Source organism: Gopherus flavomarginatus, chromosome 2, assembly GCF_025201925.1.
Source record: "Gopherus flavomarginatus isolate rGopFla2 chromosome 2, rGopFla2.mat.asm, whole genome shotgun sequence".
In the NCBI taxonomy this organism is placed as follows: domain Eukaryota; kingdom Metazoa; phylum Chordata; order Testudines; family Testudinidae; genus Gopherus; species Gopherus flavomarginatus.
In genome coordinates, this window is record NC_066618.1 from 34,082,374 (window position 1) to 34,104,361 (window position 21,988).

Below are 21,988 nucleotides of genomic sequence, written 5' to 3' on the forward strand. Positions count from 1 at the left end.
GAACTAGCCGGTATACTTACCCGTGTTCTTTCCTAAACCACATTCACCTCTGGAGGAGCAGCATTGCCATACATTAGATATCAGGTGACATCCAGCTTTCTGTCTAGACAGGACTAAATTGTTTTGTGCTTGTTTCACCTGTTTGTGTCATATGCAAATCATATGAAGGGGCAAGCATTCACAGATGATCTCTCAATGGATAGCATTCTGCATCAAGACTGCATATGAAATAACTTCTGCTACACCTCAGTGAGTGCAAGCTCATTCTACAAGAGCATAAGAAACAGCAATAGTATTCCTCAGTGACATCTCAATACTGGACATTTGCAGGGCTGCTATGTGGTTGTCCATACATACATTTATGAACCATTATGCCATTACTGCATCTTCCAGAGCATGTTTTGGTAGTGTGATCCTGCAATCTTTATTTCAGTAGAGCCCAAGCCCTGCCTCCTGTGGTGGGTACTGCTTCTTAGTCACCAAAATAGAATACAATGCTGCATCTACTCAAAGAAAAAGAAATTATGACTTACTGTAGCTATGATTCTTTGAGATGTCCACGACCCACCCTCCATATCCTCTGTATCAGAGTCCAGTCTCTAGGTGTTTGGTGTAAAGAAACTGGGTGTGGGTGTCAAGGTGGTGTTGCCTCATATTGCTCGGGGAGGGGCTATAAGAATGAGACGTGAGCACCACTTCCTAGACTTTTGCCTAGGCAAAATTCTCCAGCTCCAGGAGCTGGACACTCTCACACCTCTGTGGAATACACCTCTGCATCACATCTCAAAGAACCACAGTTACAGTAAGTAATTGTTTCTTCAGTATGTGAACTGGTCAAATAGATATGTATGTATGAAGCCATTTTGAATTACCAGAGTGCAAAAATGGTTTGAAAGTGGAAGACGATTTGACCAGTTAACATATTGGGAAAAAAAAATTACTACTGTAACTGTGGTTTCTCATGCTCCTATATTTTAGAAATAGTCTGAACAGATCTTGTTTGACCTGTCAGCAACAATCACTGAAAAATTTAGAAATTTCATCTCAAAGAAATCTCTCTCAGAAAATTAATAATATTTGAAAGTAGGAATTTTAATATCTATCTCCATAAAGCAACAATATTGTTACCAAAATTCAGAATGCATACCTGTGTGTGTGTGTGTGTTTTTTTTTTAAAAGTATGTATGTATGTATATATATATATATATATGTGTGTGTGTGTGTGTGTGTGTGTGTGTGTGTATGTATGTATATATATATATACACACAACATATATATATACACACAACAACATCACACAGGTTTTTAAATTAATTAGAAAGTAGTTATTCTTAAACAAAACAATTCTCTAGAGGTTGTTGGCTACATTGAACAACAAATCTCCAAAGGGTCCAATAAAGCTGAAAAAGATGCTGCAGTGCAATACCACAGACAGTGGTGGAAACTCTTTATTGATGAAGTGTGACTTTAGCTAGCACATGGAATTAATTTATAATTCAAGTGCAAATATTGTACTTCAGGCCGTGCTGAGTAGATTTTTTGGCATACTTGTTCATGTGGGCAAGTGTTCATGACATATCCAGCATAAGAGAAGGTATATCTTCAGTTATATTTATATATGTTGTAATATTATATTTACAAAAAAGCTCAAGCGTAGTTTTTCAGGGTGTATGTGTGTGTGTGCATGTATCTGAGAGAGCTTCATTACCTATGACTTGCATATGATAATACCATAGTGTAATTTCTATTAAATAATAAAATGGGTGGCATTTTATCTGCCACTTCTCTTCTGTAATAGTCTGAAGAACAGTAGAGTATGTCTATGCGGATAAACATATTATTAAAGTAGAACAATTTGCTGGAATATGATACAGGTTTTAAGAAATATATATCTCAATTGATTAGACTCTTCCTGTTGGTATGCATACTTCCACCTTTTCATGTTCTCTGTATGTATAAATATCTCCTGTCTGTGTGTTCCATTCTATGCATCCGAAGAAGTGAGCTGTAGCCCACGAAAGCTTATGCTGAAATAAATTTGTTAGTTTCTAAGATGCCACAAGTACTCCTGTTCTTATAACAATATTGTCATGCTGTGAGGTATTGGTGAATGCTTGGATCAAAAACCTCTTTGAGATTAGGTATGAAGAGACCCTTCAATTAACATAACTCTCAGGATAAGTTAATCATAAGCCCACCATGTAAGACAAATGGGGGTTGTGAAACTGCCCAAGAGTTTTTTGGACTAAATGAGCGGAGGGCTTTAGCTGTGGGGTTGTGTGCAGTGGTGCTGGACCACTTTTTGTAGTGAAGGTCCTGAAAACCAGCTAACCAAACTGTAAAGCAGTGGTCTCCAAACTTTTTACTTCACACCTCACCTTCCCCCTGTCCACCCCTCCCCTTCCCCCTCAAGAGCTGGGGCCAGGAGCGGGGTCGTGGCTCCGGGAGGGGATTAACACCAACAGAGGTAAAGGGGCCAAGGCTGGGGTCATAGCTGGGGGCAGGTGCGGTGTGTGTGTGTGTGTGTGTGTGTGTGTGTGTGTGTGTGTGTGTGTGTGTGTGTGTGTGTGTGTGTGTGAATGAGAGAGAGAGGGAGTCAGAAGGAGCAGCTAAAAGCATGGTGGCTGACCCTGGAACAAACCTGGGGAGAGATTTTTGGGTCAGGGATGTAGGCTGAAATGAGTGTTCTTGGTGCTGTGAGAAAAACAAGCTGTTTCCTGCTATTTGATTCCTTCTTTGTTCACAGAGACAGGACTTTGTACATTCTTTGTAAATAAACAAAGTTGTATAAAAGAAACACCTGACTATCACCAATTTCTGCTCCCAGCTGGAACATCTGCAGTGCCCCAAACTTTGACTAGCCACTTGAGTTGAAAGGGGGCAACAATATTGATGTGTGCTTGAAACCTTTCTCTAGCACAGTTACCCTCCTCTCACAATGATTCTCCAGAATACTGTGCCAGAGCATTGTGCTTTTTTCAGCACTTACAGACATGCAGATAGTTTAACAGACATTTTTTGTGGTGTGCTTGGCAATGAGCACTTTTTTTTGTGGGGGAGGAGGAGGTGTAATTTAACTGAAATTGAAAATTCCAAAATGAACAAGTGAATATTGCTGCTCTTCAACTACCAGGGTGGACAGTTACTTGGCAGAAAGTAACACTTGTATAAGAGACAATTCTGTGCCATATTCCAAGAAAAGTATTTGGCTAACTTTGCAGCTCTGGCTACTAAATAACTTATCTATTTATACCCACTCTTCTCCATGACATCTAAATGCCTTTTGAACCCCCAACTTCAGTATTTAGTCTGAATCTCTTTAGTTCTTTAGATGATGTGAGCAGTAACAAAGGAAAGAATAAAACATAAAAATGTAGAATTTTTTTTTTTACAGGTTGCCTGCCTATTTTATAACAGTTACAGTGGTTATCATGAAAAAGTCAGCATTTTACAATAGATACCAGAGGTGGGAACTTTTGGCAAATGCTGATTTTATATTAGAACTAAGAATTATTATTATAAGTAGAAGTGGCAAAGTGTTTTGGACAAATAGTTTATTTGCTGAAAAAAATCTGTTTCAGTTGACCTGAAACTATATGCAAATTTGCCAATTTTCAGGACATTATGCACTATGGGGGTGTGATTTCTAAAGCACCTGAAACTATATGCAAATTTGCAAATTTTCAGGACATTATGCACTACGGGGGTTTGATTTCTAAAGCACAATAACATGTTACGCACTAATTGTTCCATGTAGATCCTGCTTATGACCATTAAAGGCTCCCTGATGGCCCTAGCGAACTTTTAGAGTGCACCACCAGAGTCTACATAGACCAATTAGTGTGCAGCATGTCAGTGTGCTTTAGAAATTATATCCCTGTACTGTGCATGTAGACAAGCTCTGTAGAAGATATTTGCGGAGGGGGCTAAGATGGGGCCAGGTACCTCTTTCTTAGAACTTTTAGCCCTGTGGTTATGGGATTTAACTGGGATACAAGAGACCAAGGTTCAAATCCCCCCCTCTACCTTTATAGCACCAATCTTCAAAATACTTTGCAAACAATTATTGATTTTTATAACAGTGTTGCGAAGTAGATAATTTTCAGTTGATTTTTGGCTACAACAATCCAATTCAGATATATTTCCACATTTTGAGGGGCCTTATCTGAATCTCTTGCAACATAAGAAAAACAGAGAAAAGGGCAAGGTAGAAGTAGTGTAAAGAAGAACACTAGCCAGGAAAAGACGTTCAACAAAAGTGATGCAGAGGAAACAGAGTTGGGAGGGAAAGAAGATCTGCCAAAAATGAAAGAGGAGAAGACATGCCCTTCCCGTATAAAGGGAATGAAGAAAACAGGTTTCCCAGATATGAAAATAAATTATGATAGCAGTCATGTTGTATTGTATTCAGAAAGTTTTCATGCTAGTAATTAGACAGTAACTGCTTTAATTGGGATTCTAAAACACATGGCTAAATTTATTTTTAATTACCATTGCCGAGTCAGTTGGATGAAGAAATTTATAATTATGGAATGGAGAGCTGATTTATTGTTTTTGCTTAAAGAATCAGAACTTGGTTGACTCTGGAACTTGCCATGAAATTTAAAAAAAGATAAAGGGACTTCTAAGGTGTGTTTATGGTTCTCTATGAGAATGAAATTGAAAAATATATTCCATATTGCTGGACAAACTTAGCTACACAGATATCAGCTGAAAGATGAGTTGAATAGTTTCACTTAATAGGTTTTTTGCATTTTCCAAAGAGCATAGATGGGACTATAAGTAGAGCTGGCCAGAAAACAAGAATTCTGTTCCATTGTGAAAAATTTTGACATTTGTTTTCATTCTACATCAGAATGAAACCGAGTTTTTGAAAATGTTCATGAAAATGAGAATGAGAAACCCTCATCTCAGAATAGCCAATAGTCCAGTGGTCAGGGAATTCACCTGAGATATTAGAGAGCCAGGACCAACTCTGCGTGTTTTAGAGCAGAGACTTGAACCTGTCTTTTACACATCTCAGGTGAGTGTTTTAACCACTGGCTATTCTGGAGTGGGTGGCTCTTTCTTTCTGTGAACCTGAGAAACTTTCATGACAAAAGTTTCATAGAAACTAATACATTCTGCAAAAAATTTCAGGTGCAATGAATTGGCATTTTACAGTGGAAAAAAAATAGTTCGTGCAAAAGATATAGAGAAGAAAAAGAAGAAGCCTATAAGACAAAGAAAAATTTTAAATGACCAAACTGGCCTTCTAAACACATTCATTGTTAGCAAGAAAAAAAAAAGAGTCTCAGCAATAGCCTCCCAAATGGAGAGACTGGGTCACAGGTAATTACTCTTATAAGAGAAAAAGGAATTAACAAATAGAGGGGGTAATGTAATGAGGGAAAAAGAAAAGGAAATGCATAAATAAAATGCACTGTAATAGCACAGTACCAAGGCCTTCCTTCCTTTTTAATGCAGAAATTTTTTAAACCGGTCTAGTATTTTTATGTCACTACATTCAATTTAATAATAAAATTTGTGTGGGTGACTGTAGTCCATTGGGGGGAGTGGCTCGTCCCCTTCTGGGTCTGTGCGTGGACAATCCACCTCACTACATCTCCAGGGGTCGCCTGATGTAGGGAATCAGCAAGGCGATGGGAGACGTGGGCTCGGGCCTGAGATCAGGGCCAAACAACAAACACAGTTACAGAGCCCCAGATCCTGGTCGGGATGGGCAGCAAAGTTTCTGGCTCAGGCCTGTACTCAGGCTGGGCAGCAAACAGTCAGTTAGCCCAGGCCTTTGATCGAGTGAGGCAGTAGAGAGTCTAAGGGGCTCAGGCCTGCACTCATGATGAGCAGCAAACAGTCAGGCCTCCGAGCTCTAGTGGAGGGCTGACAAGTGCAGGCTTCATGCCTAAGAGATGGGGAGACTGCCAGCCACGGGTTGGGGTGGCAGGGGTGGATGCAGGCCCACCCACGCCACTGCGTCCTGGCCCAGGGCCCTAGCAGTGGCCGAACGGTCTGCCACTGGGTCAGTGGGGATCCTGACCCCAACATGCTGACTCAGTTGCTGTCAGCGTTGCAGCCAGAGAGGGGTCGGCTACCCAGGGCGACTTCCTAACTCCCCCTCAGGGTGTACTTGGCTCTGTAGAGGGTCATCCTGGTTGTCGGGGAAGGAGGCCTCAGTCAGTTTTTGCAGCTCCTCCGTGCTCGGGTCTGTAAATGGCCCTGGCGGTCCTGGCCAGTCCTCAGCTCCCTTGGAGTTTGCAGTGACCTCCCAGCCTGGGAGCTCAGAGGAGGCATCTAGCTCCTCCAGCAGCTGCCTCCCAACTGAGTTCTCTGGCATGCCTTTTGTACCTCCAGTCCCACCCACTAACTTCCGGCTGGAGGGTTGAGCGTGGCGTGGCTCCGCCCACCATGGTTCAATGAGGGGCTCCTCCCCCTCTGGGTCTGTGGGCAGCCAATCTGCCTCACTACAGTGACTCTGTTGCTATTTGTGGAGATTTTGTTGATTTGTTTTTGTTTACTAGGATCCTATATCATTTTATTTGTAGTAACAAGTGTAATTTAGAATATACCCGTATGTCTTGTGAAGAGTAACAAAAACTTCTGTTTTTTGTATTAGAAATAAACTTCCTTTTTGTTTCCCCTCTTTTTATATCACTTTTTCCCAAAGTGGTTCTTTGATTATCCAGTTCTCCAGTCTTAAAGATGTCATGTATGGCATATAGATGCAGTGCAGTTTAATCACATCTTAGTGTATATGCAGTTGTTCGAAAACTATGGCTATAGAAGGTGCTTAAGCCATGCCCTTCTCTGTGTGTCTCTTTTTGTCATGTGTTTACTAGCTTACATTGCTGAGCAATTCCATTATATATCCCCAGAGGACATTTTTCCTCTTAGATTTTCATACATTCATTGTAGCTTAGTTTTACTCATGAAATCCTTTTTTGATTTGTCTGAAACCAAACTGTCTTTTTTTGGCTGCCCAACACTTATCCAGGCTCAGCTGCCTGCTAGCTTCTCAGTGGCCTGTAGGGACACAAGGTCTTCCTAGTCCATCCTCATGAAATTTCCTCCACAGACCCACATCCACCTGTGCCCCAAGTAACTTGGATTCATTCAAACAAAATATCATAAGGTAGTTAGCTATAAGAGTGTTAAGGCTTTTATCCTCTTTCTGAGCCAACCGCTATGACAAAACCACAAATAGTTAAGTAAATCTGATATTTTATCCCTTAGAACCAGTATTACGCATATATTCTATGCAGTGCATGTCATATCCCCAACTCTGCAGTTAGGATTTACAGGGGCCAACCCAAAATGGAAAAGCACCACGTTGTTTTTTTTATTTAAATTAACTCCATCTTTGCCCTCTGGTCTTTCACCTCCACTTTTTTTCCCTTCCACTCAATCTCCCATTTATTTCCACTTGTTTGTTAATTTTTATACCAGATGAGGTGATAGATATGGACAGAATTGCGGGCAGTTGAAAGAGAGATGAGACTATTGGTAAGCACCAGGGGAGGAGTCACTTCTTTCTGGTTTTCCTAGATGTTAAAGAAAATGATGTACTGTATCACTTTCACTCAGTTCCTCTCATCTAGTCAGCTCCTTAGTAAATCTATCTTTTCACATAGATAGATAACAGTGGCAGTGACATATGGTTATGTGGACCAGCTAGAGCCACGCTTAGCAGGTTTGAGTCTTTATTGCAGTTTTTAAAAAAGATATACATAAACAAAATTTATTAATTATGTCAATATTTTTTGCTGGCCATCTTCTTAACCATTGTTAGTAGGCCATATTAAGGATAATCCCTAGCCAACTAAGACAAAATCCACCCCTTCTACTCAATCCTCTTCTCAGAAAAAGCTGGGAAAAATAGATAAGCCTTGCACTGTGCCCTGACATTAAACAAACTCTTCTAGACTAATGGGGGAGTTATGGATAAACACTAAGATTCACGTTTGGAAAAAGTCCTCACTAGACTTTCCAACTTTGTCTTCAGTGTATTGGATTCATATCTTGGATCCCTGAAAATGGTACCTTCTCATTCCAAGAACCCAGGCAGTTACCCACAGTCCCTCATTTGAGATCTCAAATCAGGGTGACACAATCCTTTTTCCATTAAAAGCTTGCTCAGTAAATTTACGGTCCTATATCCCAAGCTACGCAGTTACTTTAGATTTCTTAAATCATTTTGAAATTTGGGCTTCAGATGCTCTTTATGCTTAGCTTGCTTTCTACCCTTGGACTCTTTCTTCGGAGGAGCAACCTTCTTGGTCATTGCAATTGTAATTTAATTGGCAGTATTCAACTGGTTGGGGGCCAGCCCTTTCAGTTTCAACCAGTCTGTTAGCTGGTATTTTTTTACCTTTTGGTTTTGATGAAGCAATGCCTAGAGTCAGGATTCTCCCCAACAGTGTCCAGCTCCCCAACATACACATCTAGGGATGTTAAGACAAAGCATCAAAAATTGACCTCAAATACTGGGAAAAACAGATAGAAGTTGTCTCTTATAGTAACCAGGGCCCAAACCATTTGGAGTTTTATATATCAAAACAAGCACCTCAAATGAACTAGAAGCCAGCACATTCTCTGGATGTAATATCTCCCTGCGTGGAATACTACGAGGGCAGTCACATTCTGCACTGGCTGTTTGTTTCTAATTGGTCTTCAAATATATCCCAAATTAAGAGTGCATTACAGTAATCCAGACTGAAGGTGACAGTGGAATGGGCTACTATCTAAGTTGCATCTGAAATAAATGATCACAACCTTCTTATAAAATGTAGCAGGATAAAAAGTACCCCAGATCACTTATTTCATTAACACATTTAGAAGCAGCTATCTAACAAGCTCTCCAGTTTGCAAACCTGATTAATGAGAGGTTGATAAACTCCCTTGTTTCAAGGGCTCAGATATTACCTCTGTCTATTCTTCTGATTGTTCCTCCCCTCTCCCCCCCAGTCTCCTTCCCCTTTAACTCCCAGGCATGGCAAAGTTCTAGGAAAGACAATCAGCTGCACAGTCCAAGTCTGATGGAACAGAGATATAGATACGAGTATCAGCTGAAAGCACCACGAGCCATGCTGCTTTTTATCTTCCCTAATACTCTGATTACTGTACAGGTTGAGGAGAATAGGTGACAGAATAGACACTTGTGGTACCCAGCATGACAGAGGTCTCAGGAGAAAATGAGCAATTGCCCCATTATACCCTGTGGTTCTACTCAGAGAGAGAATAACAAAACAGTTTTTTGATGGATCATTCTCCCCTCCCAGCGCCATTCTCCCCCTGCATAAAGTATGGCAACAGTTGTAATCCACTGGTTTCGTGGTTTTCTAGCATGTATGTCATTTCTGTCATTGAGACATATCATGACTGCCAGTACCAAGCTGTTAATTTGCAATTAAACAATAGTAATTTGGTATATCTTACAGATTTGTAGAGAAGTGTGAACATTATGGAATTTATGATTTTTATCATGCTTGTGATTTTCCAGTGGCCTTGGATATATTAGTCTGTTTTTTTTTTATGTGCTGCCAGGCTGTAGGCCCCAGAACATCCAGGAAATGGGGCAGGGAATTATTCCATAACTCAGTTCTACTTGTCCATAACTCATCTCTACAAGTTCCTACTTGACCTGTGTTTTATAAACTAAAATGAAAAGTTGGAACTAAAACTTAAGCCAAAACAAAACTGAACATCTAGGGGCTCACTAGTGTACAAAACTGTTCTGCTGAACATATACATATAGGGCCCTTAGTTTTCAGTTTTTATTTTATTTATTTTTTTCTGGGCATTTATCTGTGTTTACTACTACAACAACAAAAACAGGTGAAAATCGATGGAATTCAATGTGTTTTCCTGCAGCCCTGATTCTATGGAATGAGCTGGGGAAGGCCTCTGGAGCCTCATTTCTGGTAGAGGCCTCAATGTGGATCTGTTTAGGTCCTGAGGAGTCTGAAGGGTTGGTGGATAGGCTCTGTGGACTGCCCCCAATGTAACAATTGTGGAGAAATTTTATGGAAAGGAAACCTCACAGAGATGTCCTCACCATTATCTTCCTTCCTCCCATCAGTTTTCTCAGAGAAGGAGCAGTCAGGCCCATGGATACCAAATTTATATATGCTGATCATATCATTTTCCAATATATCTGACTTTGTATACATTTTCTTAAGTTTTTAAGCAGATTTTACTGTACAGTCTAGAACTCTTAACAAATCATTCCATTTAACCCTTTAAAAAGTGAAAACAAAGGAAAGACAAACTTTGAAGTAGATTTTATTTTAAGGTAAGATTTTTTGTGTGTGGCCATTTTTTATTGTATTGTAATTCTCAACTGTGTGATGTGTGCCTTAATATTGAACTTATAATTACTATACTGACACTGACTGGAAAATGTTTTATTAGCATAGCACACACCCTGTTTTAGAATTTATATTTTATTTTCATCTAGTTTGTGGATACTTATACTGTATCATTATATAAGAAGAGATACACATTTTAAACTAAATCTGCATTTAATCTAAAGTCTTAAACTTGATTGTTGAAGTGCCAGTAGAATTCAGTTTGCGTACAACACATGATTTTGTGTAAGTTTAATGGGACACTAACTATTTCCATGCTTGTTAAAATCTATGCTGTATGACTTGTGTAATGATAACTACAAGAAAGAGAAATATTTATTGTGGTCACCAGTAGTATTACTTATGCGGCAGAAGTAATGTTTTGGGACATGAAAAATATTTTATTGGGGTTTTGCTTGAAAAATGTATAGTAAGCTGTGTTTTTCATATTCTGTTTTATTTAATATGGGAGAATAAGAATATTTTTAAAATACTTGGAACATACCAAATATCTTATGTCAACCATTACATGTGTAATAGATAACTATAACATGAATTATTGCATGATGAGTTAAAGTATAGTTACAGTTTAGTGAGTGTATTTCTTAAAGGAAAAGACATCACTGGGAGTGCTAGACACACATTCCTTACATGTGCGTAAAGAAATGAAATGGCATGTATTTTTAAACATCTGTCCTTGCACACCTTGTTATAAAGCAAAGCAAATTTAGAATATATCTGTAACATAGGCGCCGACTCCGTGCTCTGGGGCTGGAGTACCCGTAGGGAAGAATCCCCGCCCCAGCTCACCTCTGCCTCCTCCCCTCAGCGCGCCTTCCCCACTTCTCCTCCCAGTGCTTGCCTCCACAAAACATCTGTTTCACGGCGAAACAATCAGTTGGAGGGAGTGGGGAGGAGCAGGAACGTGGCGTGCTCAGGGGAGAAGGCAGGGAAGAGGCAGGGCTGGGGCGGGGATTTGGGGAAGGGGTCCAATGGGGCAGGGAGGGGGCAGAGTTGGGACGGAGAGTTTGGGGAAAGGGTTGAAATGGGGGCGGGGCGGGGGTGGTCAGGGGGAGCGGGGGCGGGAGCACTCACCGGCGTCAGGAAAAGTTGGTGCCTATGATCTATAACCTGAGCTATGGTATTAAGATTATATACTTTGTAAAAAGACAACTGTTAGCCTTTTTGAACTCTCAGACCACAGTGTTTGCTGTAGTTTTGGGCTTTTCTGTTATTTAGACAGGACAGCTATATATGTCAGAGGAAAAAAATCACTTCTCTAGGAAAGCTGCTGAAAATATTACGCAGTACTTTGGTATGGAATGTACTGTGTTCAGTAGGTTTACCTAATACTTAAAGTTAGGCACATGCTTAATTACCTTGTGGAATCAGAACCATAGTAATGATTAAACAAACAATCAGGCTTATTTTTAGAGAGACAAGGTGGGTGAGATTGTTACTCTGAAATATGGATTTTGGGATGCCCCTGTAATAAACTGCCTATTGTCCCCTTAGTCTGTCCTTGAGGTATACATTTCTGAGGTTGTTAAGGAAACACTGAAGGACACTGATATAACCTTCTGATAAGGTAATTGACACAGGCAGTTTTCTTTCCAAAACAAAATATCTTTTATTAAAGTGTAACTTTAGCGCCCTTGTGGCGAAGATGGAGTCTGCTGTGCAGGCAGCTCTCGCCAAGAGAAGGTGTGCGCAGGAATGCAGCAGGGAAAGTCCCTCCCACTCCAGGGTCACCTGTTCCAAACCCCCCAGAGTGAACACACACTGGAAAAGTATAATGAACGTAGGAAAAGAAAATATTTATTTACAGAGGGATGAAAGGAGAAAAATGGGGAAATATAGGGGGAATGGTAAAACAGGGTTGCATTCAACTCAAGGCCCCACAGGCCCAGTGGTACAGTCTGAAAGGGCAGACACTGAGCAATATGTCTGCACACAAAGTTCAGGAGTCCTGGGCAAAGTTCCAGTCCAGTGAGTCTTGGGTGTCCTGGTTGTCTTTGGTGTCAGCAAACTTTCCCCAACAAACCCCTCCAGTGCCCTCTTGTGCTACTCTCTGCAAAGCCACAAAGAATGACAACCTCCCCACTTAACTAGCTAACAGCCTCCCTCCTTATTCCCAATGCGAAGTCACGAGCCCCAGTACTCATAGCCCCATACAGCTCTGGGCAGTAGTGATACTGGGTCCAGCTCTGGTTTGTCCTTCTCAGGTGATTCCTCGCTGGCACAGTGCTCCTCCTGGCTCCTGTCTTGGGGTGTCCCCAGTTGGTCACTCTGTCCCTCCTAGGTTTCAGGCAGGTTCTTGGCTGCTTCACTCTGTGAGGCCTGCTTGCTGCAGCCCTTCTGTCTGGAGCTCCTGACACACCCTGTTGCTCTCCCCCTTAGGCAAAAGATTTAAAGGGACCATGCTCTCTAAACCCCAAAGGGGTTACAAAAGTAACTAATAATCCCTAATACAGTATAATCTAAAAATCCTAAACAAAGCACAAAATCCCTGACACCAATCCCTTATTGCAAGTTAAAGAGCATTCAGACTACCATAACATATAATTTAAATCAGTGGTTCTCAAACTTTTTGTATTGGTGACCCCTTTCGAACACCAAGCCTCTGAGTGCGACCCCCCTTAGAAATTAAAAACACATTTTTGATATTTAACACTGTTAAATACTAAATTTAAACCCTATTGCTTAAAGTGAATTTACCTTTTCTCACTGCTTTTAAATTAAGACTAAAACACATTTTTATCGAACTAAATATAAGTGGAAAAGTTATTTTTAAGTAGAATTTTATTTTAATACTTGACAGCAAATAATGACCTGAAGCACCCAAAAATCAGTGAGATGGATGATGCTGTTTATTTGACACAAGAAGTTTTATTCTTGGTGTTGTTTTAGAAAGGGCGCATCTGATGTCATCCTTCACATCACGCTGGTTTCGAGATGTCGTCTTTATTGTGAGAAGGCTGGAGAATCTACTGTTGCATTTGTAGGTAGTGGGAAATGGCAGAAGGACTCTCAGGGCCATTTCAGACACCAGTGAGTAGTCACTTGCAACTGAGCACCAGAACTGGTTTAGAGGCAGCTGTGTGAATTTTGCTTTCACTTCATCATCATTGATCATGTCAATAAACTGTTCCTGTATGTGAATATCGTCAGTAGGTAACTGCTCAGCTGTCACACTGAAAGGGTTCTTCACCAGGGAATGAAGTGCTTCTGGTAGCACTAGGAAGTAGTGTGAGAACTCTTCATGAAGGGCTCTCAAATGTTCACTGATCGCTGACTTGAGAGCACTCTCAATGTTAACTTCCTCCTCCTCGCTGAACGAGGATAGTGTCGGAAACATGCCATATCTGTCTGTGTCCAGCTTCCTGCACTACAGATCCAACTTCATCTGGAAGGCTTTGATTTTATTAGTCAGAGTCTATTAATGTTGAACATTTTCCCTGAAGTGACAGATTGAGATCATTAAGGCTACCAAAGATATCAACTAGGTATGCCAAGCAGAGAAGCCATTTCTTGTCACTGAACATTTTGTTCAGCTCTTGTTTCTGTTTTCGCAGGAGAAACCCTGCCATCTCTTCACAAAGTATGAAAAAGGCGCTTTAATGCACATCCCCTAGAAAGCCATCGGACTTGAGTATGGAAAAGCAAAACTTCATATTTACCACCCATTTCATTGCAGAGCTCTCGAAAGAGACGACTATTCAGCTCATGAGCTTTAATGTAGTTCATTGCTCGTATAACAACATCCACCACAGCATTAAGGCATATTGGCAATGTCTTTGCAGCTAGGACTTGACGATGGATTCCACAATGAGTGACAATCACATTAGGTGAGACACACTTTACCTTCTGCTGAAAGCCAGACCATGCACTCATCATTGCTGGAGCACCATGAAGATTTTTCCATTCAATGCCATTGCTTTTGAAAAAGGCATTCACCTTATTGAAAATGGCCTGTGCTGTTGTGGTTGTTGCAAGTTGTTCACAGAATAAGAACTCATCCTTAACATCCTTGGCATTAACATAGTGTACGAATGCTATCAGTTGCGTGCAGTGAGTAACATTAGTAGTTTCATCAAGTTGCAGGCTGAACATACTGAAAGCGGAATGTGTAATTTCGTGCACAACTCGTTTTTTGATATCTTCAGACATCTCACATATTCTGCATTTCACAGTATCATTAGACATGGAAAGCATATTCAGGTTTTTGGCAGTATCATTGCCAACCATAAGTACCACAGTATCTTCACATGCTGGCAGAATAAGCTCCTCACCAACTGTACGTGGCTTTTTGGTACAGGCAATTCATAGGGACACAACATAAGAGGCCTCCACAGCTGAGGACGTTTGCTGTCAGAAACTTCCATCAGCATCAAGCCTAGCCTTCTTTGTTGCTTCTTCTCTGCATTTGAAAAAATCCATGTTTTGATTCTTATGCTCTGGATGTTTAGTTTCAAAATGTCGCTGCAGTTTGGATGGTTTCATTGACTCGGCAGACAAAAATTCACAGCAGATGACACATTGCGGTTTTTCAATTCCAGAGTTGATGATACTGGTAAAACCGAGTTTAATGTAAGACTCGAGATACTTTCATTTTTTGGCGGTTTTAGCAAGTGGCCATTATTTTCAGGAGAAAATTTGCACTTGTGTGTCTGACTGTTAATTAATAAAGTACTTGTTCAGCTGCAAATCACGCCCTCTAATGCTGTCTCAGTACAAGGCTAGCCGTAGGAAAAATGGCACCCTGGGCAAACTTCTATTTGGCGCCCTTTCTTTGGAGGTGGAGCAGTCCTGGAGTGGAGTTGGGGGTGGAGCTGGGCTGGAGGAGCTTGAGGCTCTGAGGTCAGCACATGGTGATGATGGTGGCTCACAACCAAGTGCTTGGCTGGGCTCACAGCGGGTGGTGGGGCTCAGGGTTGACAACCACAGGGTGTGGCAGGGCTGGGAGTTAATTAACAACCTTGTGCCTGGCAGAGCTCCTGGCTGATAACCTTCAGCATGTCCTGGCTCTGCCTGACAACCCCAGTACAGGGGTCAGGGCTCACAGCATCCTGGATGCCCTAGCTCAGAGCTCACAGCCCCTCTGCTGGTTGAGGCGGGGACTCATAATCCTGCCTGGCAGTTGGAGTCGGGGATCACAGCCCTGTGCATGCCTGGAGCTCGCAGCCCCATTCCTGGCCAGAGTTGGGGTCTGGGCTTGCAGCCACATGGGGGGTCAGAGTCGGTGCTCTCAGCCTCGTGTGGGGGTCAGAGTCAGGGCTCATGCCCCACGCCTGGCCGGAGCTCACAGCCCCGCTCCTGGCCAGGGTTGGGGTCGGGACTCGCAGCCACGCATCCTTGTTGGGGTCGGGGATCACAGCCCCACGCCTGCCTGAAGCTTGCAGCCCCACTCCTGGCCAGAGTTGGGATCTGAGCTCACAGCCCCATAGGGGGTCGTAGTCAGGGCTCGCTGCTCCGCACCTGGCCAGAGCTCACAGCCTCGCTCCTGGCCAGGGTTGGGGTCGGGGCTTGCAACCACGCATCCCTGTCGGGGCTCACAGCCCAGCGCAGGGGTTGGTGTCATGGCTCACAGCCTAGCGCAGGGGTAGGGGTTGGGGCTCCCAGCCCAGCTCAGGGGTCAGGGTCGGAGCTCACAGCCCAGCGCAGGGGTTGGGGTCAGGGCTCGCAGCCCAGTGCAGGGGTCTGGGTCGGGACTTGGAGCCTGGAGCAGGGGTCAGGGTTGGGGCTCACAGCCCAGTGCAGGGGTTGGGGTCAGGGCTCGCAGCTGCGTGCCAGGGTCAGGGCTCACAGCTCGGCACAGGGGTCAGGGTTGGGGCTCACAGCCCAGCGCAGGGGTCAGGGTTGGGGCTCGCAGCTGCGTGCTGGGGTCAGGGCTCACAGCTGGGCACAGGGGTCAGGGTTGGGGCTCACAGCCCAGTGCAGGGGTCGTGGTCGGGGCTCGCAGCTGCGTGCCAGGGTCAGGGCTCACAGCTCGGCACAGGGGTCAGGGTTGGGGCTCACAGCCCAGCGCAGGGGTCGGGGTCGGGGCTCGCAGCTGCGTGCTGGGGTCAGGGCTCACAGCTTGGCACAGAGGTCAGGGTTGGGGCTCACAGCCCAGCGCAGGGGTCAGGGTCGGGGCTCGCAGCTGCGTGCTGGGGTCAGGGCTCACAGCTGGGCACAGGGGTCAGGGTTGGGGCTCACAGCCCAGCGCAGAGATCGTGGTTGGGGCTCGCAGCTGCATGCTGGTGTCAGGGCTCACAGCCCAGCGCAGGGGTCAGTGTTGGGGCTCACAGCTGAGCACAAGGGTTGGGACTCACAACCCCCCACATAACTGGGTTGCGACCCCCAGTTTGAGAACCAATGGTTTAAATGATTCTGAGTGTAGCGCTGTCTTACAAGTGGTCAGTGGGAAGACTGAAAAAATTGGGTGTGTTTAGTCTGGAAAAGAGAAGACTGAGAGGGGACTTGATAACAGTTTTCAAGTACATATAAGGTTGTTACAAGGAGGGAGAAAAATTGTTCTTAACCACTGAGGATAGGACAAGAAGCGATGGACTTAAATTGCAGCAAGGGAGGTTTAAGCTGAACATTAGGAAAAACTTCCTAACTGTCAGGGTGGTTAAGCACTGGAATAAATTGTCCAGGAAGGTTGTGGGAGCTCTGTCATTGGAGATGTTTAAGGGCAGGTTAGACAAACACCTGTCAGAGATGGTCTAGATCAGGGGTAGGCAACCTATGGCATGCGTGCCGAAGGCGGCATGGGAGCTGATTTTCAGTGGCACTCACAGTGCCCAGGTCCTGGCCACCGGTCTGGGGGGCTCTGCATTTTAATTTAATTTTAAATGAAGCTTCTTAAACATTTTAAAAACCTTATTTACTTTACATACAACAATAGTTTAGTTATATATTATAGAGTTATAGAAAGAGACCTTCTTGTTGTCAGTAGCTATCGGTGTGGTGCGCTGCTCTTGTTTAATGATGTTAACAGTCGGCTGCGTGCATATCTTACTACACTTCTAAAAATGTTAAAATGTATTACTGGCACGTGAAATCTTAAATCAGAGTGAATAAATGAAGACTCAGCACACCACTTCTGAAAGGTTGCCGACCCCTGGTCTAGATAATACTTAGTCCTGCCATGAGTGCAGGGGACTGGACTAGATGACCTCTCGAGGTCCCTTCCGGTCCTATGATTCTATGAAATTGCTGACAGCAGTTCTTAAATAATACTTTAAGTATTATAGAAGTAAAATACAATAAAAATACAAACATTCCAAGCATACACATGTTAAATACTGTGCCAAACTATACTATACTAAAAATTATATCAAAAACTGGCAAATTTACTCAGTACTGGGTTTACAATGGCGTAATGGCACCAGGCCCACACTCAGAAGGGGCCCCAATGCCTGGACCATTGATCTGCCCCCATCCCATCTGTCGCCCCACCCAAGGCCCTTCCTGCTGCTTGCTCCTCTCCACCTCAAGTGAAGCGTGGATGAGGCCTCAGGAGGGAAGAGGCCGAGCTGAGGCGGAGCCTCGATTGGGAGTGCAGGTGGAGTGGAGGTCGGGACTATGGTCCAGGTGCCGGAGCCCATAAAAGGTTAATCCCGTCCTGATCTTATTTTATAAATCCATTGGTATCCCTTTAAAATCTCTGTTGCTGCTTTGTAAATCTTTAATCACTGTTGCTGTTCAGTCAGCTTTGCTCCACTCTGGTTTTCTTTTCTCTCTCTGCAGCTGCTTTTCTGATTTCTTTCCAGCAGCTTTCTCTTTGCTGGCTTCCAATTCCCATCTTCTCCTGATTGAATCTCTCTCCAGTGCAGCTCTTCTTGTGCAAATTTGCCTGCTGTTAGCTGGCCTTTTATGTGGCTCTCTAATGTTCTCCTAATATACCTTTCTGAGAAATGTACATACCCCGTATCAACTATTACTTCAGAGTTCTGATTGACAACTCTGACCTTTAAAACAAGTTGTGAGCTGTATGAATGGGGTCTGACCAGGTAGCTGCTCAGTTAACTAACCTCTCTGTCACCTGGTAGTGCACATGCTCAGTAGCCACTAATCTTGCACATGCTGACCTAAGTTCCCTGTAGATCTAGATGTTGGCCCAACTTTTGTAGAGTTCAAAAGGATGTTTGGATATAGGGGTTTTATAGAGTCATAGATTTTAAGGTCACAAAGGATCATTGTGATCATCTAGTTTGATCTCTGATATAACACAGGCCGTAGGACTTCCCTGAATTAATTCCTCCTTCCATCTAATAGAACTAGACTAGAGCAGATCTTTTAGAAAAACATCCAATCTTGATTTGAAAATTTCCAGTGATGGAGAATCCACCACAGCCTTTGGTAAATTGTTCCAATGGTTAATTAGCCTCAGTGTTAAAATATGTGCCTTATTTTTAGTCTGAATTTGTCTAGTTTCAACTTTCAGCCATTGGATTTTGTTGTACCTTTGTCTGATAGGCTGAAGAGCCTTCTATGATGAAATTTCTGTTCTCCAATGTAGGAACTTACTAGACTTTGATCAAATCACCCCTTAACCTGCTTTTTGATAAACTAAATAGATTGAGCTCCTGGAGTCTCTCTCTATATAAGGTATATTGTTTAATCCTTTAATCATTCTTGTGGCTCTTCTCTGAACCCTCTGCAATTTATCTACAGTGGACACCAGAACTGGAGATGATATTCCAGTAATGGTAGCACCAGTGACATATCCAGAGATAATATAACCTCCCTACTCCTATTCAGTATTTCCCTATATATACATTGAAGGTTGCATTTGCACTTTTAACCACTGCATTGCTCTCTAAGCGCATGTTCAGCTGATTAACTACCTTGACCTTCAGATTGTTCTATATCAGTGAACTGTCCGTTTAATTATTTACTACTCCCTCAATTTTTATATCATCTGCAGACTTTATTAGTAATAATTGTATGTTTTCATGCATGTCGCTGATACAAATGTTAAATAGTGAAGGGCCAAGAACTGATACATAGGGTCAGTTTCAGTATGTTTATTTAATAATAAGGTTGTGTTTTACCTGTAGCTATAATAATTTTTACATTATTTTAGGGAGGTAACCAGACAGCTACAGTAATTGCATTATGTTCAATGAGAGATTTTAACTTGGCTCAAGAAACTTGTCAACTGGCCATCAGAGATGTTGGAGGTCTTGAAGTACTAATTAATTTACTTGATACAGAAGAAATTAAATGTAAGGTAAGTAAATTTGTCTAAATAAATTGACCTTGTATATGCTAGCTAATATTAGAATGTTCTCCCCCTCCCCTCCCCTACACATCCCATGGAATATATGGTATAAAGAAGTGTTGTTTAAAGGGTTCCATGTAGAAGAGAGAACATGTTAGATCACCTATTCTTTTAAATGATTGCTAGCTAAAATGATTATATATTCTTAAATAATGCCTCACATTTAATATCTTCCTCTGTTTAGATTGGTTCTTTAAAAATCCTGAAGGAAATTAGTCAGAATTCACAAATCAGACGTACAATTGCTGATTTTGGGGGCTTACAAATTATGGTGAAAATACTAGATTCCCCAGATAAGGATCTGAAATGTTTGGCAGCCGAAACGATTGCTAACGTTGCCAGGTTTAAAAGAGCACGAAGGACAGTAAGACAGCATGGCGGAATCAAGAGACTAGTAAGTAGATATTAAAATCAGCACATTTACTGTATTTATATATTTTTTTCCACTTTATAAGTCATTTGTTAGCCAGGAAAAAAAATAGTTGTAGATCATTAAAATGCAATATAATTACATTCTTCCTGATTAACAGTAAATACACTAAGAATTCTTTGATTTTTGTCAGGTTGGGCTACTGGACTGTGTTCCATTGGGGTCAGCCAATCTGACTCCACATCAGGAAAAAGATATTGAAGTAGCACGCTGTGGGGCTTTGGCGCTCTGGAGCTGTAGCAAAAGCACCAAAAATAAAGAAGCAATTCGTAGGGCTGGAGGCATTCCATTGCTGGCTCGGTTGCTAAAGTCCCCACATGCAAACATGTTAACACCTGTGGTGGGGACATTACAAGAGTGTGCATCCGAGGTAAGCCAAATAACTACTTAGGCTATGTGTACACTTATGGCAGCATGCAGAGTACGGGCACTACATGTGTAGGTACAGCAGTGCCAGGACAGGCAGGAAGCCTGTCTTAGCAGACTCGCTGTGCCGCTAACTGGGAGCCCACACCCCAACTCTGTGCCCCAATCCCCTGCCCCAGCCTTGAGCCCCCCCAACCCCAGAGTCCCTTCCTGAACCCCAAACCGCTCATCCTCATCCCCATCCCAGAGTCTGCACCCTCATCCCAGAGCCCTCACCCCCCTGCACCCCAATCACCTGCCCCAGCACTGAGCCCCCCAAAACCCGAAGCCCCCTTGTTGCACCCAAACCCCTCATCCATGGCCCCACCCCAGAGTCTGCACCCCCAGCCCAGAACCCTAACCCCCTCCCACACCCCAACTCCCTGCCTCAGCCAAGAGTCCCCTCCCACACCCAGGACCCCTCATTCCTGGCCCCACACCCCAGCCCTCTGCCCCAGCCCTGAGCCCCTCCCACTCCCCAAACCCCTCATCCCCAGCTCCTTTGGGTCATGGGCATCAACACTTTTCTTCAACTGAGTCACCAGAAAAAAAGTTTGAAAACCGCTGCTCTATTCTATTTGCCTAAGCCATGCCTCATTGATACTGCTATTTATGCCTGCTGGGTGTTTGAAGTGTAAGTGCAGTGTAGTCATACTTATAGTTTAACTAGTCTACTTCTAACTTTTTTAAACTGATGGCTCAAAGTCAATCTGGGCAACCTACCCTTTGGAAGAATGCTGTAGTACACTCTCTATTCCATCAAGTAGTTTGGTCCCATCTAAAGGGCAACATTGGACCAAGGAGAGTGAGTACTGTAGGTGTGCCTTATACAAGTTTTTTAATGAAGGTCATGGCTTATGAGGCTGTAAGGCCCAGTCATCACATCATATTTGTGCTGGAGGCCAGGAGTGATTTGTGAGAGAAATTATATGAAACTAATATAGTTCAAGATTTTCATTTTTGTAAATTTTTCATATTTGACAAAAATGTCTGTTTTTATTGCAAGAAATTTGAAAAGTGGATTTTCAAAAGTTGTCACAGCTACATCCTGGCCCAGTAGTATACTTAAATAGCAGAAAGCTGAATTGGAAACACAAAATTCTTAGGGAGGAAAATGTGGGAATTCAAAATATGTATAAGGCTACTAGTGAATCAGTGGACAGGAGGCTGATCCCATCACAACACAAGTTAAATAGTTTATATTATACATGCGCTTTATACAAAACAGCATCTTGGCAGTCTCAGAAGGAGTAAAGGAAAGTGTATGATTTCCATCAAAATTTCCATTACAGATTGTACTGTCTTGATGTATCCAGGGTTTATAAACTGCCAAACTTTGAGCTGTTTTGGTGTGGGTTTAAAATGTCTGTCTAAATAAAATATGGCCAGGAAGATTGCTCTAATGGTTAGAACTTAATAATATGCATTTTACAACTTTAAAATTACTTTTCTTTCTTTAAAAAAAATGGGCTGGATTCTGCTCTCGGGTACATTGGTGCAACCCCACTTAGTGTATTTCAATGCCATTTTACTAG

The 21,988-nt window shown here is 42.7% G+C and overlaps 1 protein-coding gene across 5 annotated transcripts in view; it reads left to right on the forward strand.

The window, feature by feature from the left end:
- Nucleotides 1–21,988, forward strand: part of ODAD2 (outer dynein arm docking complex subunit 2) — a 173,819-nt gene that overhangs the window by 60,304 nt on the left and 91,527 nt on the right. For all 5 annotated transcript variants that reach the window (XM_050939024.1, XM_050939023.1, XM_050939022.1 and 2 more), the window contains 3 exons: nucleotides 19,421–19,567; nucleotides 19,803–20,012; nucleotides 20,182–20,418. In XM_050939024.1, coding sequence (XP_050794981.1) covers nucleotides 19,421–19,567; nucleotides 19,803–20,012; nucleotides 20,182–20,418 — 594 coding nt within the window. The remainder of the gene's footprint in view (nucleotides 1–19,420; nucleotides 19,568–19,802; nucleotides 20,013–20,181; nucleotides 20,419–21,988) is intronic.